At 29.7% G+C, this 17,630-nt stretch overlaps 1 protein-coding gene across 1 annotated transcript in view; it reads left to right on the plus strand.

Annotated features, from left to right (window-relative positions):
• The window catches only part of nudC (nuclear distribution C, dynein complex regulator), a 313,220-nt gene that overhangs the window by 290,414 nt on the left and 5,176 nt on the right, over window positions 1–17,630 (plus strand). Inside the window, exons 5-6 of the mRNA XM_075376521.1 lie at window positions 10,665–10,859; window positions 14,896–15,098. Coding sequence (XP_075232636.1) covers window positions 10,665–10,859; window positions 14,896–15,098 — 398 coding nt within the window. The remainder of the gene's footprint in view (window positions 1–10,664; window positions 10,860–14,895; window positions 15,099–17,630) is intronic.

Raw genomic sequence — 17,630 nt, forward strand, 5'->3', positions numbered from 1 at the left:
ATTTCTAATGACTTAAGAATTCCAAGCAACAAAGACATTGAGATGTTGCCGCTAAGTAAGCTTGCATTCAATCTGTTTTTGTGAGGTTTATGTATTGTAATTACTCATTCATGCTTTGACATAATACATGACCGCTTTACAAAATGATTATTTACTATCATTGGTATTAAGCTGTGTAACATTAGAATTAATAACTTGCAGTACTGCCATAGAAATCATCTGTGTTAAAAGTTACCTTGATGACTTTCTTTGTTCATCTTCATGTTGGGGCAAACTATGTTAAGTATCCTTCATGTCATGTAGTGATTCTAAAGTACATACATTGGCTAAATGCCTTATAAAGATGTGCTACATTCTTCTTCTTTGTGTTTTTTATTTGACTTTGTATTGGAGATTTAAATTAGCATACAAAGTTGCTAGAATTTTGTGTGATGGCCGAAATTTACAAACTTTTTTGAATTTCTTAAATCAGACATATATATCCGTTACTGTTAGTCTTTTGTTTTGCTATTTTTCTGGAAGATGAATTTCTATATCTGTCTTAGTATATGGATTCTCCCCATGTGGGTTCCTGGTGTGCTTGATCCTTATAGTTTCCTTTTAACTACTGTTACTACTTAGAAAATTTAGAATTTGAGCTTTTAACAGCTAATTCTTTTCAGCTAATATCAATTTAATATAACATGAACCTGATTTGACCAACATTTGAAAGGTCTATGAACTGTAAAATTTGATAGAAATTCCCAGTGGAGTGATAGAATTGTAGCAAATGAATATTAAGCTTTATTCTAGGTTAGTAAAATAATATCGTGAAACTAATTTTGAACTCATCTCCTCATGCTCAAAAACTTCACAAATTGATAATTTTTTGCTTTATGATGGTTGTCTAAGCATCCAGAAAGTGTGTGTCTTATAGATGAAAAATAAATGACGACTTTCTTAGTCATTATCGAGTGATTCTGTTAATTAATAGAGCTATATCTTTGCTGCATTTATTTCTTTTTATATTTTCTTAGTAAAATTTTCAGGAATGACTTATGTGAATTTGACAAAATTTTATCAGAGATTTTCTTTGTTAAGTAACTTTGTTTGAGGGATGACACTGGTTAATTATTTTGTGCCACTTATGCTGCATTAAAGAATGTTAGTTTGGCATTCATGGTGATTTTTTTTTTTGTATGACGAATAACTTTGTATTTATAACAAAGGAAGCCAAATTTTTTCTTTACAATCTTTAAAAAATTGGTATAAACTTTAAAATTTTAAAGCCTTATTTCATGAGGTATTGTCCTTTTTTCAAGTAGGATGACCGACCATATTATTTATTATTCATGGGCTTTGTTAATAGTTTATGAAGTTAATTAGATGTAGATGAAAATTTATGTTATCTTGCTTCCTGAAGAGAAGAAAAATAGAAGAGAATTTTTTGGTCAGTGAAAATTATATGTAATAAAATTGGATGTGTTGATAAGAGGATTGAAGAGCTGTTGCATGAAGACTTCAGAAAGCAATCAGTTGACGTCTACTCCTTCACTTTTCGTCAATGGGTATGAGAAATGGAAGTCAAATACTTCATCATTCTTCTTACTCCTTAGGGTATTATCAGATAAACTTTTGAAAAAATTCTCACAAACAACTATTACTATAAAATCAACATCTAACAGTCAAGCCTTAAACTGATGTAATGTTTATAGTATTTGGTGTATAGACTATAATAACAGGTGATCAGAAGTGTAGCTTGACTATCTGTCTTGTTCATGTCAAGTTTCCCTAGCTCTCATTTAATATATATGGGACAGTGGTTAGAGAGTTGAATACCATGAAAAGTTGGTATTAATATTAGAAGATTAAGGAAAGTTGAATTTCAGAAGGTTGTCTTGAAAAATTAATTAATTTAATGTAATCCCTTTAATCGGGAACTTTGTAATCAATTATAAAACTCTTTTTGAACAGTAAAACAAATTTACAATTTTAAGTTAACTGTAATACAACAATCATATTGTTCACCAGTTTTAAATGTGGTTGTGTTTGTGGTTGCGGTTAGTGAAGCAGATGATGGTTTTATTGTACTGCAGTGAAGATGTAATGGTATTGTTATTACATTACATGCGTTATTTACGTGGACCATTAAACATGACTTATTGCGTTATACAAGTCAAGGATATACTATTATACCAATTATTGTTATTATAATTATGTTTACCCTAATCTTGTATTGCACTGTACTAAACCTACCTTCCTACTGTTAAAATTTAAAAATACTTTGTCCTCTCGCTAAAATACACATTCTTTTTCTTTATTTCTGTCCTACACATTATTTCTTACATTTATGTATAACTTTTTGTATATATATATATATATATATATATATATATAATATGAATGTTTTCACATTTTTTCCACTTATTCAGTTATGTTATAAAATTCAATTTTAGATTTAAATTTCCAGCCGGAACCAAATTTAATAGTACAGTTAGTTTTAACTGTATGTCAGTGTCTATATTATTTGTATACTGTTATAATTGGGGTTTATTTAATGAAACTGTTATAAGATAAAGTTGACCTTATTCTAGATAATGCACATGTAACATATATCATCCTATCATGTAGAGTGATTAAAATTCTTTGTATTTTAATTATTCACTTCAAAAACTGAATACATTATCTAATTTGTTAGTGTATGATTCTGATCAGTAAAGGATCTGGTCCCTACTCTGTAATTCTAAGTACTCCTGTCGTATTGCCTGAACTTTGTATAACCTTTATTCTATATATGTATCAATCTAGTTACTGTTGGTGATTAAAGAGTTGAGTAGTATTTAATGTAGATGATAGATATTTTCATGGGTATAAGTTAAGCTATTCAACATTTAATCAATGTAATTTGTATTAAATAAAAATAAATCCAGCTTTAAAAATAAATATAGCAAACAAGAAAATAATTTTAACAATATGATAGCTAATAATACTGTGTAGAACACATATCATTAATGAGGTACTTAGGTGAAATGATTGATCATTATCTATTTTGGAATTACTAAATAGTTTGTATTTGTAATAAAAATAAACTAAAATATTTTTTCTATAAGATTTGATATCTAGCCTGGTGATAGTAAAGTAATAAGAGACCAGCCTTAAGTAATGAGAATACAGATTGATAGCCTTTTGCATAAGAGTTAAAAATTCTGTTTTGGAGATCATCATCTAAACAAAATTTTGTTTATTTTTTAACTATAAAAAGCCATTATTACATACATATAGGAATTAGGAAATATGAATCTCTGGGCATTTTTTTTAAAGATTTATAGTAATTAATGATGGGTTCCTTTACTCACTGTTAATTTATGAAGCAGTAATAAATTACAGGCAGATTTTTTTTACATATGTTAGAGGCTCACAATCATAACATTAAAAATATAACATGGTTTGTGAAAGACTATAGCATTACTTGAATATGTGTCATCATATGTAGCAGAAAGCAAAATTCATTGAAGAATTAAAGTGTAAAATCGATATTTATAATGATACAAACATTTTTATAACAAGGCCAAATCAGTGTTTAATTAAATTTTTTTTTATTCGGCTGAAGAATTCTTTTCCCTCTATTGAAATCCACATTCATCTCCATTTATAAATTATGTAGTTATAGGTTTAGCAGATTTGAAGATTAGATTTAAGTTTTGATCACTTTATAATCAGCACTAACTCATTAAGGATTCATATTATAGCAGGGTTTATCAAACAGAAAAAAGAATTAACTGAATACATTTTCCTTCTTTAAGGAAATATTGAGCATTCTGCTCACACCTCTTTAAAGAGAATATTGATTTTAAGCCTAATTATTTTTTTACAATTAAAAGATTGCTGACCTCTGTGGTGGAGTGGTAGCATCTGGGACTCCTAAATTCAAATCACAGTCAGGCATTGCACTTTTCATATGCTATAAAATTCCATTTTCATATTCCCATGGTACAAAGTTCAAACGTTTCTGTGGTGAAGCTTTTAAATTCATCATTACAAACAAAAAAGTATTATGATAAGTAGTTTTACCATAATTGCAAGCATACTTCCATTTGGTTTGACATTCTTATTTACAAAGTCATGTTCAATTTTGTGAAAAGAAAAATTATGTTACTCCTTCCTTATTTGCCCTCTTATTTCTGACAGAAAGTGCTTAGTGTGAAAAGTTTGTTCTTAACGATGGTTTGAACCTTCCACAGCTATCATTATGATGGTAGAATATGATTAATATAATTTGCCATTTTTTTTTTTTTCAATTATTAAAGTTGCATCATCTAATAAGTAGAAAATATAACAAAAAAACCTACTGGTCTTTTTTTCAAATTGATTCAGCTGTTTTTAATCCAAGGTACAATAAATAAATAGACAAGATGACAGAAATTTGATAGAAGTTGCAATCACATCTCTAGTAATTTTGTGTGAAATTAGTTGGAATACTAATAGCTGAATTGTCCAATCTTGTTCTTTATTAGCTTCTGACAATATTTAGACATTGATTTCAATTTTTTGATGAATTGAAAGAAGTTCATCAAGCTCATCATGAACCATATCTTGATTATTGAAGAAAAAACAGAAATTTTTGTTGTATTCTTTGGCAAGTTTTTGCTAACAGATTGGCCATGAATGCTGATGAATTGTCAGGCCATGGAAGAAAATTTATACTATTTTCAATGAAAAAGTTTTTGCATTTTTTAGATATATGCCAAGATGCAAGATCTTCCGGGAAAATCTTATTCTGGCTGGAAACAATTTTTATAAAAGTAATACAGCCACCTTCCCTGGAGTAAAGATATGTATTTATCAGAATTTCTCATTCCTTTTACAGAAACTAACGGTCCTGATCCATGAAAGGTCAAACAGCTCCAAAATATTTTCTTCGGAGAATGTATTATTGGTATTTGGGATATGAGAAAATGATGTAACCTCATTTGGACTTATGCATACAGACTTTATGTTCCTGGACTTCAGAAAAGAAAACTCATTTCCATTGTTCTGCTGTACATTTTTTTAATATTCAGTCCATTGTTGAAATTTCTTGTGCATTATTGCAGTAAGCAGTTGCTTTTTTGTTGGTTGGTGTGTTCTCTGACCAACTTCCCAGACACTTCATTAAATAGTTCTCACATGGCTATCAATACCATTTTTCCTCAATTGTCTACTTAAATCTACACTAGAAAACTAAGATTCCTTTTGGGCTGTCTGTGTTGTGGTTTTCCTTTTATGACCACCCTTCCTTCTGTTTTGGGAAAAAACAGCAGTATTTTTAAACTGCATTAAAATTCTGTGTACAGTAGCCAAAACCCGACCTTGCATTCTTCAGCAATCATCCTCTGTGGCAAGCTTGTATGCTGAGATAAAGTAATATGCTGTTTTCAAGGTATTGTATCCATCTTGTTTGTTAAAGGAATAACAAAGCTTAAAAAAGCTATTGCATTATACTGCAGTTTGTTTGACAAAAAATAACAAAATACTAAACTCACTTATGTATTTTTAACTATCTGAGAGGTTATGTGTAACAAAAACATCTGGTTAGAGCAGTTGCAGTTTGGTTAACTGTGTGTTAGAAAAGTGTAGCAAAATTTTCATAATGTTCCAATTAATTAGAGTGGTACAGTATATATAAAAAAAAATGCGTAGAAACATATAAATAGTTTGAAAAAAATCAATTTTCAGATAGCTGTAATGTAACATTTTCTTTGGTTGATGTATTCATTAAAAAAATTGAAAGTTAGCTGGCAGAGCAATGACTTTTATTTTAAGATGGTTTACATTGTAAATTATATAAAAATTAAAAATTTTAATCTGCAAATAACATTATTTTTAGATTATAAAAGTTAAAAAAAAATATTTATTCATTTATATACTTGTCTTCAGATAAATAAATAAATATTTTATATTGATAGATAAATAACTATACATCATATGGGACCATGTTAGGAGCGGATATGCTACTCCACAGATAAAAACGAACTGTCCCAACATTTGCTTAAATGAATCAAAGGAATCCAATGTTAAAAACCTTGGTCAAGTGGGGTTACAAAGTTAAGCGTGTCAGATGGTACAGATGGTTAATGCTAGTCTTCCTGTGCTGGAAGGTGATAGTTAACTGATAGCTGGGAAGCCTCAGCTGAACCAGTTATTTATTTACCAGAATAGCTCCTCATTACTCTCTCCAGCCATAATTCTATTATTATTGTACATAGTAATATACGTGTATAAATTTGCAATATATACTATATTAATGTACAACATATCTGGCCTGGCAGGATCCTTGAGTGAAACAAACTTAAAGTACACTTGTTACCCAAGTCTGAATCAAAAAAGCTGCACTAGATATAGAGAGATTTTCTGAATGTCATATGTTTCTATAAAAAAAGAAGAAATGTTAAACTTTATGAGCATAAAATAATATATTGGATTCTTGTAACGTTGTTAAAATACTAAATAAAAATAGTGTTAAGAAGATATATATTATTATTATTTTATTTATTTATTTTTAGAAATAAATGATAATTGTTAGTATCTTATTTCATTGTTACAATATTTTAGTTTCATTTTGCTTTTCATTTTAGTTTATGCAAACAGCCATATTCTACTGTCATCAACATGGTGGTATTTTTATCACATCAATTTGTAAATGTTTATTTTTACAACTTGGTAGTTGTATGATTTCATGACTTGTAGAAATATTCACAACTTATATCATTTAACCTAAATTTTAAATAATTTTTTTATGTGGGCAATTATGTTTATTTATTGTTTTGTAATGTACCTAGCTTTATGACCTTCTTTATAATAAATAATGAAATTATTAACAAATATATTATAACAATAAATAAATTTTAGTACCTACTTTTATTTTATTTCTTATAAATACTGTTCAATCTTTAAGTATTTTTTATATTTTGAGTTCAAAATAGCTTATTCATAAAACTTTCTAATTTTTCAAGGTTGGATTTCAAATGTGTCCAGGATTTATTGGTGTTATTGTTCATTTATGAGAGTTTAATAATGGATGTTCAGTTATGGTTTCTTAACTTATAATCATCATCTTGTAAATCATTTTCCTTAGAATTTATAATTATAGTTACTGTGCTTCTTTTTACAGCATCTCAAATTGGTCACCTGAGCTGGTTTTCAAGATAGTTTTTATCTTGGATTTGTTATAATCGATTTGCTAAGAAACATTTCCCTACCTATTAATGCATTTCTTAAGTACACAATGCTAATCACAAACACTTTTTCTGAGAGTAATGATGTTTTCTAATCAGCCCTAAAAGAATTAAATTATCTCTTGTAATAAATAAATAAAAAAATACAATAATTCTACTTTCTTTAGAAAAAGAAGAAAGTTATAACAGTAGTGTTAAAAGTGAATTTATTTTAAAAGACTATGATATGTAGTATGTTTACACATAAATATTTACACTACACTTCTGTATATATGTGTGTTATATTTTTTATAGAGATCATGATTAACCCAGGTTTTAGACATTTTTACATAAATAATATTAAATAATTTTACTTTTTTGGAATTTTACACGGTCACTGTAATAAAAAGAACTGTTCTTTTAGCATTCACTTTTCATTAATTATATTAATATTTTTATTCTGTGTATACTGTTTTTATTTTAGAATTTAATTTATAATTTTTATAACCTAGTTTTTGTATGTTAAATTTATAGGTCAGGTTTATTTTAAAATTGCTGAAACTGTATATAGACAACTCTTTACCATTTCTGACAAAAGTAGTTGTCACTTAACAATTTCCTGTCCATTCTTCAGGACTTATTCCATTTTAGGGTTTAATATTTGTCTCTGACACTTTTTCAGTTCTTTTTTCAGACTTTTTTTCAGTATCACAAATTTCTGAATACATTATTAGTTGGGTGTTTTAGTGGGTTTATGTATTTCTTTTTGATAAAATTGTTTTTTTATTGTTTTCCTCTCAAGATACATTATTTACTAAAAAAATGTATTTACATAAGGATAAAATCCAAAAACACGTGGGAATACAGTGGAAGCACCTCATCAATAGTAATGTCAGTGATATTTGTGTTCCCGAAAGATCTTATAACATGCTGATATATAAGATTATTTATGACATGGCTAAACCTTTCACAAATAATTCTGTTTTATATTTATTTTATTTCTCACTTTATTAATTAAATTTTATTATAGTGTTATGTTTGTTAAATTCACTACAAAATGACTGCGCGCGAAGTCACAGAACCACTAATATATAGGTCTTTAAATATAAAAAAATTGCTAACTTTGTTACGGAAAACATCAATTGGATTATTTGGAAACAGTTATTTTACAACATTGCTTTATTTATGGGAATGATATTTCATTTAGTTAATCGCGATAGACCAATGTTGTTCATTTATACAAACTTTATTAATTCATTGTTATTACTTCTACTGTTAACCAAATGTCAAGGTTGTTCCGGTGTAATGTTAGTAGGTACAGTGGTGCTTGAAATATATTTCAGTAAAGTATACTATGTTAAATTTCTTAAGATTTTTTTTTATGTTAAATATATCCATATATATATATATATATTTTTTTTTAATTAGTATATATTAATTGTACACAAGTCTACTTGTAATTAGAAATTTTTATCTTTTGGACCTTGATATTTCTTTGAGTATTTCAATTTTTTTTCTTTCTATGTTTTTATTCTATTAAAATTGACAAATGTATGTATATCAGTTTTTATTGCTATGTATATAATTTTTTATATAAATATCTTTATGTAATGATATATGTAAAACTTATTAAAGTGATCTTACAACTATTATGAATTTTGAGAACTGAAACTATTTTTTTTTTCAAATAATTTCACTGATTTAATTAAGATCTAAATCAGTGTTTTTAATAAAAATATATGTATATTTTTTTTAATGAAAAATGAAGTAAAACATTTGCTGATGGCTTGGTTTATATTTTGCCATTACTTAATAAAGCTTACTGTTTAACCAGACTATTTCTGCATCTGTAATTTCTGTTATTAGAATAGGCCTGAAAAATATTTTATTACAGTTTTATTTAATGACAGACTTTGATATATGTATAATTTTTTATTAGAATACACAATATGGTTTGTAAATAAATGAATGTGATGAATTTACAGTCAGGACTTGTACATAATCCGAAGTACATTCAGATTTAATACTGTTTGAACTTTGCTGTTCTGTATGAACATCTTATATATCCATTTTACTTTAAAATGATAACAAGACTAAGGTTGTTCTGTGTACTGTATTTAAAATTCACTTATCTATCTTTTTCTATTCACTTATCTGAAAAAAACAGATTGAAAACATGAAGAAAAAAAATTGTTAGACATTTTCTGCAGGTTTACATAGATCACTTCTATTATCTGTTTCTGTAGATCTTAATTACGATATCCATTTGCAAACTCCTTATTGCTGTTGTTTTCATATTTTTATTATGAAATGCTAGGTATTAAAATTTGAAACACTTCCACTTTCTTCGTGCACAGTTTTCAATTGGTATTAACAAACTTATTAGTTCAACATTGTGACTTGGCTGTCATTTAATGTTGTCATGTTGTTTATACCAGAAATCATACTGCCTTAAAGAAGTCTTTCTTTATGAAAACATTTTAATTGTAAGTGTAAAATTTGTTTGTGTATACTGTACTGTGCTAATGGATGCATATTATTTTTATGAACATTCAACTGTGATAAGCATGCAATTACTTTTACAGTAAGCTGTATTATTTGATGATTCTTTTGATGTCTTTTATTGATAAATAATGAAGTATGTCTCCATATGAACATATTAACAAGAAATATAATCAGTTTGATTAAAGAACATTGTATTTTTCATAACGTTAGTAAAATATTACAAATTATTTTTAACGATAGGTTTTCCATTTTTCAGTGTGTTTTAACACTCCTTTATCACTTTTAAAATATTCCAAATAACAGACACTGAAAAATGGAATTTCTGGTATAAACAAAGTAAATGACAACATTAAACGACAGCCAAGTCACAATGTTGAACTAATAAGTTTGTTAACACCAATTGGATTGAAAACTGTGCATGAAAGAAAGTGGAAGTATTTCAATTTTTAATACCTAGCATTTCACAACAAAAATATGAAAGCAGCAGCAATAAGGAGTTTGCAAATGGATATGGTAATCTATATTGGATAATGGATCTATATTTTAAAAGTGACTAAGGATTGTTAAAACTGTATGTTGTTTAAAGCTTCCTATAAGTTAAAAGGCATATGATAATAAATGTTTCATTGTGTATAATTTATTTGCACTTTTAAAGAAATGTGACATTAGTTTATATAGGCAGTGATTACATAATACGAAGTAAAAGTGATGTTTGTTTTACTGTTTAGAACGCTTACTTCTATTATTAGAAATTTCAAAGTATGCACAGTAATCTTTGTTTTTTTATTGAATGGAAATTTTGTATTGTATGACAAATGCCTTGCCTGACCAGGATTTGTATATCCAAGCTTAACTTTGTGGCTGATAATCTGAGACGCTACCACTATGCTGTGGAGGCTAGCAAAATTTCATTAATTATTATTATTTTGAACATATACCTATCATTATCAAACTAAATTAATTGTTTTTTTTTTTTTGTTTTTACAGTTACTTGTACCTATAAAGGCAACTTTCAATATAAGATCCAGAGATGTTATAGTTAATATTCAAAAGAAGCACCTTTCAGTTGGATTGAAAGGTCATCCTCCCATTATTGATGGTGAATTAGAACATGAAATTAAAGTGGAAGAATCAGTTTGGGTTCTGGAAAGTGGAAGATTAGTTCTAATTCATCTTGAAAAGGTTAGTATTACAGATTTACTATGTTCCTTTTTTCTACTGTGTTTCAGTCATAATGCAGGTTGAAAAATGTTCATAAATTTGAAAGATATCTGCTTTTCACATACTTACATAAAACACCTCTGCTGTGAATATTATTAGATTATTGGTGAGGGGGGTGTAGAAAGCTTGACTTTACCTAATAACCATATAGAATTTACTTCTCTTTTTTTATATTTGTTAATGTTTCATGATCCTGTGAATCCAAAAAGCAGAAATGTGGAAAGGTTGTTTTGTACTTAATGTTATTATCTAACTATTTTCTATTTCCCAAAACCATAAAACACTTAATTTTTTTAAATATTCATGATATTTTGTAAATTTTTTATCAAAGTAAATTGTTTTTACATAAATTAAGAACTGTTATCATTAGGAAAAAGTACCTTTATTTTTAAAAATATTACATTTTATAGGTCTGATGAAGTTGAGATTGGTACAGAAAGTTTTCTAAAAAAAAATTGTTTATTTTTCAAATATTCATTAGTTTTATAATTCTTACATCAAATTAATTTGTTTTTATATAAACAGAAAAAAAAATAGAAGAGTGTACAAGACAAGAGAAAAAAGATGAAAAACCCAAATTACAAAAATGTATTATACCGAAGACAAGAAAGCTTTATTGACAAATTAATCTGCAAGTACTGGATTGGAGAAATTTAAGAGTAAAGTGAAAGCCTGATGCTGCAGTCATTAGGAATTGGCAGAAAAGTAGATACACCTACACATTCTAGTTACATGGTTTTTATTTTATGTATCATAGCAATTTATCGGAATTAGCTCTGATTTAAATGTGTATTTACATTAATTAAGATTAAAAAATCTTGTACATCCAAAAAAATTTTATCACAGATTAGTTCATTTTGTTATACAACTTTAAATTTCCAAGTTCCTTTTGCCACTAATCATAGTCCATATGTTCATTAGATTCGATAACTAGAAAGACTATAGGAGGCGAAAGCTTCATGTGGGATCGTGCAAACATGCTCCAACTACTTTTTTTACACTTTTGCCAAGATTCAGTACACTTATTACAATAAGAAAAATGCTTAATACAGTAAAACTATGGGATATTGTAATTCAGGTGAATTTAGAGTTGGGATTAAAATTTTGAAAAATAATGAAATAAGTTTTGAGAAATGTAAAAAAGTGAAATCATATAAACTTGGTTTAAATCAAGTATCAACTCTTATAGAATTCAGTAAACAACAGAATTTCACTTTTAATATATATTTAATCTATGGTTGAAGTTGAAAATTAGGTAATTTATTGTAATTACTGTTACAATTAATTATATATTTTTAATATCAGTTAAACAATTTAATTTCTTGTTGTAAGTAGACAGTGTGGTATAAAATGCATTACTTCACAACATGTGTAGCTACATTAGGTTTTCATTTAGTGGAGTCAATCCCAGACTTTCTTTTGGCTATGATATATCAATGTACAAAAGTAAAAAAATCAATAGTTATTGTCTTTGATATAAAGTTGCTAAACCTGTGGTGAACATTGTGAATTTTTTTAACTTTGTAGAATAGAATGTAGACTACATTTTGATAGACTTGGCTTGCTATTTACTGTGATGTATTTGATTCAGTGAAAAATGCAATGAGAAATCACTTCATTTCTCACTTTCACTAGAATGTCTGTTATGGGATGATTTTTGGAATGAGTATACTATTTTTGGGATGGTTCATGTGTCTTGTGTCAGGTCACCTAAAAACAGTTATTGATAGGGTAGAGTATCTAATTCAGAATTGTATATTATGGTGTGTCTGTTACTAAACAAACACAGTTTTTGTACTTGGAGACTGATATCTTCTTTATAAAGTTATCTTCAGGCTTTATTATAAAATCAGATATTAATTGCACCAGTTACTCAGTACGTTTCCATTAACAGGATGCTACTGTCATATTTTTCTAATTTCTTACAGAAGCAGTGCAGTAGTATTCTCAATTTGTACAGTTAGTGGCTTATTCTTAACAGAATTATTCTGCATTTTTTAAGAATTTATGTATTTGTTTTCAGTTGATCTAATTTATATCAATACAATAAAGATATGTTTCCAACTGTGATATCCAAGAACAGGTACTAACAACAATACCGTATTAATTACTGGTTTTATTAATCACTGTGCATTATTTATATTTATATGAATCTACCTTAAATTTCCTAATTTTAGTTATGAAACTCTGGCATTTACTTAACAACAAAAGAAAGTGCTAACATGTTTTTACAAGTAAGTGGAATTCTCCCTACAGAAAATATATATACATTCTGATATAAATATATTGTATATTCTGATATACAAAAATGGGCACGAAATGACTATGTACTTTAGAAGTAGAATTCAATGATGTTGCAATCGTAAATCTTGGCCCACTAAAGTAAACTTACATGTAAGCAATTGGGATGAGATTTCATGCATATCTTTCTTCAGAGCTGTTTGATTCATATATGAATGGGATGAAAAGATTACCTCCATTTCTTGGCGCAAATGACAACTATATATATCCCATGTAACAGTAGTAGACTAAATCAGTGATATGAGAGAGTTGTGCGTTGAAATTGTATCCCAAAGGCTTGTCAGTTACAACCATTAGTGAAGGGCTGATTGTAAAATTAGATGAAAGCATGTTAACAAAATGCAAAAATAATGCAGGACGCTTCCCCAACAGTGAATATTTGGAGAGCTGTGACATGAAGCAAAGACATCATTCTTCAGTTATTGCCTCATTACAATTATGATTGTTGTTAATAATAACATCAAGGATGTTATCATGTGGTCTTTGTACTACATTATATTTCTAGAAGTTGCTGGTTTCCAACATTTCAAACTCAGTCACAGATGTAGCTTTGTGTACATTACAAAGTACTCATTCATATATATTTTATTTTAGAAGAGATTAAGCTTTACCACATCAGAATTTAAGTCATTATGCGTATTTTATAACCGTCATATAGGAACAAGAATTCTTGAGTAGGTCCCCAGGTGTCCAGGAAATGTAATTTTATTATGCAAGTGTTTTTGATAAAATTGTGTATAATATAATGTTTAATTCTTAATGACAAAGCGTATTGCATTGCACATGATTAATGTTAAATAAATATATTATTATTATTATTATTACCACCCATTTATAAACTTCAGCATTATGATTCAAACAATTCCACATAGAGGATAGCTGTAGGGGCTCCCTCTTGTACTAACAGATGACAATTTCACTTAAGTTTTAAGGCCAGGGTTGAAGTAGTATTTTTCTGATTAACAGCTTTGCATTAACCAACTTAAAGATATTCTGTAACAAAGATTTAGTTTATATCAGAATTTAAATAGTTGATGTTTGAAAACTTGATTAAATTTCTTGAAGGAACAAACTTATCCATCCCTAAAATTATGTAGGATTGAAATATCCACCTAAGTTATTTCACCCAGATCCCCATTAAAGGTAACATTCAATGCAAGAGCAATCCAACACATTAGTTATGTGAAATACTTTAAGGTGTAACATAGTGATTGTACAACAGTTGACTGTATATAATGATAATCTTATGACGTAATTCTTGTAACCATCTCATTGCAATCTGTCACAGTACTCAAAAATCTGTATTAATTTTCTTTGGTGTTAAATTTTGTGTATTATTTGAGATTTATAGTGTCACAACACCTTGTTACTGAATATTTTTTTTACTCTGAATCCATCACAGTTACAAAGACTCAGTAAAACTAATAGAAATGTGTTAATTGTTTTTTATTTATTAGCAAACATACCATTAGTTCTTAGTGTACTGAGTGTGAAAGTACAGTACATTTTGACAATTTTAGCTCTTCAGTTCCTTTTATAATTAAAAGCTATGTATTGATTTCATTTGCTATGACTAAATAACACATATTCATTAGTGCATTCTACTGGTTAAGAAATAAAGAAAAGTTGTATTATGTATGGAAAAATATTATATTTTTTTATGACAAAAAAATTTTCTTTTTACATTTGGTTACAGGTTAACAAGATGGAATGGTGGGCAAAGTTGGTAATGACAGATACAGAAATTTCAACAAAGAAGATTAATCCTGAACCATCTAAGTTATCCGATCTTGATGGTGAAACAAGAGGATTAGTTGAAAAAATGATGTATGATCAGAGACAAAGAGAATTAGGACGTCCAACTTCAGATGAAGCAAAGAAGCAAGAAATGATTCAGAAGTAAGTGCAAGTAATATTAATTTGTCCAAAGTATTTTATTGTTTATTTTTTATTACTTTAAATTAGAAATAGGCCTTAATTAACTTCTTAATTTAGTTATATAGCAGAGTCAACAGAGGCTCAAAAAGCCTTTACCTCAAAAGAATTCTCTACAGTAAATAAATTATTGGAATGGGTTCGCAAAAGTATGTATACTTAGGAAAATTAAGAAAATGTTGGGTTTAATGAATGATAACATTTAGGTAGAAAATTTATATTGGAAGATAGTGGACTGCATGGGATAATGTTAGGGTTGGAACAATTCCTTTGACCGGTATGAGAATGAAGATATTTGATATATAAGATAATGATATTTATTGTATAAGATTCACTAAACTATATAACATAGTAAATCCAAATAATGAGACACTTGTTGACAAAGCAGAGAGCTATGTTACTTACAAACAAAGCACTAAGCAAGACTGTTCGTTGGTGAAGTGAAGTCGATGTTGCTCCTGACAAATACTATGCACGACTGACTTGTGGAGCGGATGTTGCTCCCCACAAGTGCTAAACATGACTGATTTAATGATTGGTTACAACCAAACCTTATTAAGAGTTCTCCCACCACTTCTCTATGTCCAACAATAAGTACCATAATACCTTTTTTATATACTGAATTTTAAAGTTCTGAATGATACCCTGATCAAGTGCTTGACATACTGCAGTAGTATTCAGGGTAAGAAATATCAATTTTACATTTTCTAAGATAACATTAGGGTGGGATTTTGTATTGTCCAAGAATAGTATGATTTGCCAACTTTTTCCTTCCCATTCTAAATAACCAAAACTTAACAACCAGTCCATGTCCCTAGACATCCAAGATTTTTTATTTCAATACCAATTTCTAATGAATTCATGTTTGTGCCCTTAAAACATTGTGGCTTTACAGCTTTGGTGATGATTAATGGTTTTCCAAATTCACCTGATGTATTCACACCCAACATAATAGACATTCTTTCTTTTGGTTTCTTGCCCCTTGTACATTTTTCCTCTTTCAAGATGTTTTACTGAGCAAAGCTTGGATTAAAAGATCAGTCTCATCATAATTAAAAATGTTTTTTTCATTATAACTCATGCATATTTCATTTAATATTTCCTTCTGCTCAACACTAAATTCTCATCTACAGCCCCAGACATTTCACCACAAACATTTTTAAATAACATTATGTCTAATTCAAAATTTATTTAACCAACCTCCCTGCATTGGGAAAGGTTCTCCCAATCGATTTCGATTTAGTGGTGAAAGTTCGGGTAGCCATGTTGAGATTGCAAAGAGGTTGGGAGGCCAAGGTACTTGGGATGTGGTTTCGAGCCAGGCCATTACCACAGCAGACAGTGATCACAATGCACCAGATCTAAATTTCATTCAGTTCCCCATCTCCAGCCTGCGGAAGAGGCTGCAGAGCCTTGCGATTGAAGCTTGGCAGCAGGAATCGGACACCACGACTAAGGGAAACTCCTTGTACAAGTTTATACAGGATCTGGGGGATGGTATGCCTCAAGCTCATTTTTAAGGGCAATGGGTGCCTGGGTGTTGCTGACAACAAGGAGACAGTCCGAGTCATCAAGGACTCTCCAGCGGTGCAGAAGCTTGAGGTCAAGGAGGACCCCAAGCGATTGAGGAAGCCCCGGGTCATTATATATGACATCGAGCGGAGTCTCTCCGATGAGGAGGTTCTGTCTCTCCTTCGAGAGCAGAACACTGATTTGGATGCGGCCACGTTCAAAGAGCAGTGTAGCAGTCTTTAAGACTGGAAGCGTGATGCCTCTCGGTATCACGGCGTTTTTGAATTAGGTGCTGGTCTCCACCGGTTTTTGTCCGAGGGTAGGGTCTTCGTTGATTTTGCCTCTTGCCGCGTCACGGAATACCTTGATGTGCAGAGGTGCTTCAAGTGTTGTAGGTTTGGTCATAGGGCCAAGTTCTGTAAATATGCGTCGGTCTGCGCGCATTGTGGTGAAGAGGGCCACAAGCGTGAGGATTGTCCGCAAAAGAAGGAGACTCCGGTCTGCGTTAACTGCAAGCGGTTACGCAGAAATCATAGGCACTCCATAACAGTAGGAAGTGTGGTAGCTATTTAAGAGAGGTTGAGGTCTACTTCATCTCGCTCGATGGTTAGGTTCGGTCAACTCAATGCCCAGGGTGCCTATGCGGTCCAAGTCGAGTTAGGTAACGTCGTTGAAAACCGGAGCCTCGATGTCTTGCTTCTTCAACACCCGTATGTTGTCAAGGGTGATCTGCCAGGTTTTTCAGGCTGGAATAAGTTCCACGTAGGTGATAGTAAATCCGCCGTTCTGTGCAGGAAGTCTATTGATAGTGTTTTTATACGGCAGGCCTCTGACACGCATCATGTCGTTGTTAAGCTTGCTGTGGATGGTTTCGACCTAGTTTTGGTTAGTTCGTACTTTCAATACAGGGATCCCACTGAATTACATTTGGAAAGATGGGATAGAATTATCAGGCTGGTAGCGGGTCGTCCTATTCTTATAAGT

This window comes from Lycorma delicatula, chromosome 10 (assembly GCF_047948215.1).
Source record: "Lycorma delicatula isolate Av1 chromosome 10, ASM4794821v1, whole genome shotgun sequence".
Lineage (NCBI taxonomy): Eukaryota > Metazoa > Arthropoda > Insecta > Hemiptera > Fulgoridae > Lycorma > Lycorma delicatula.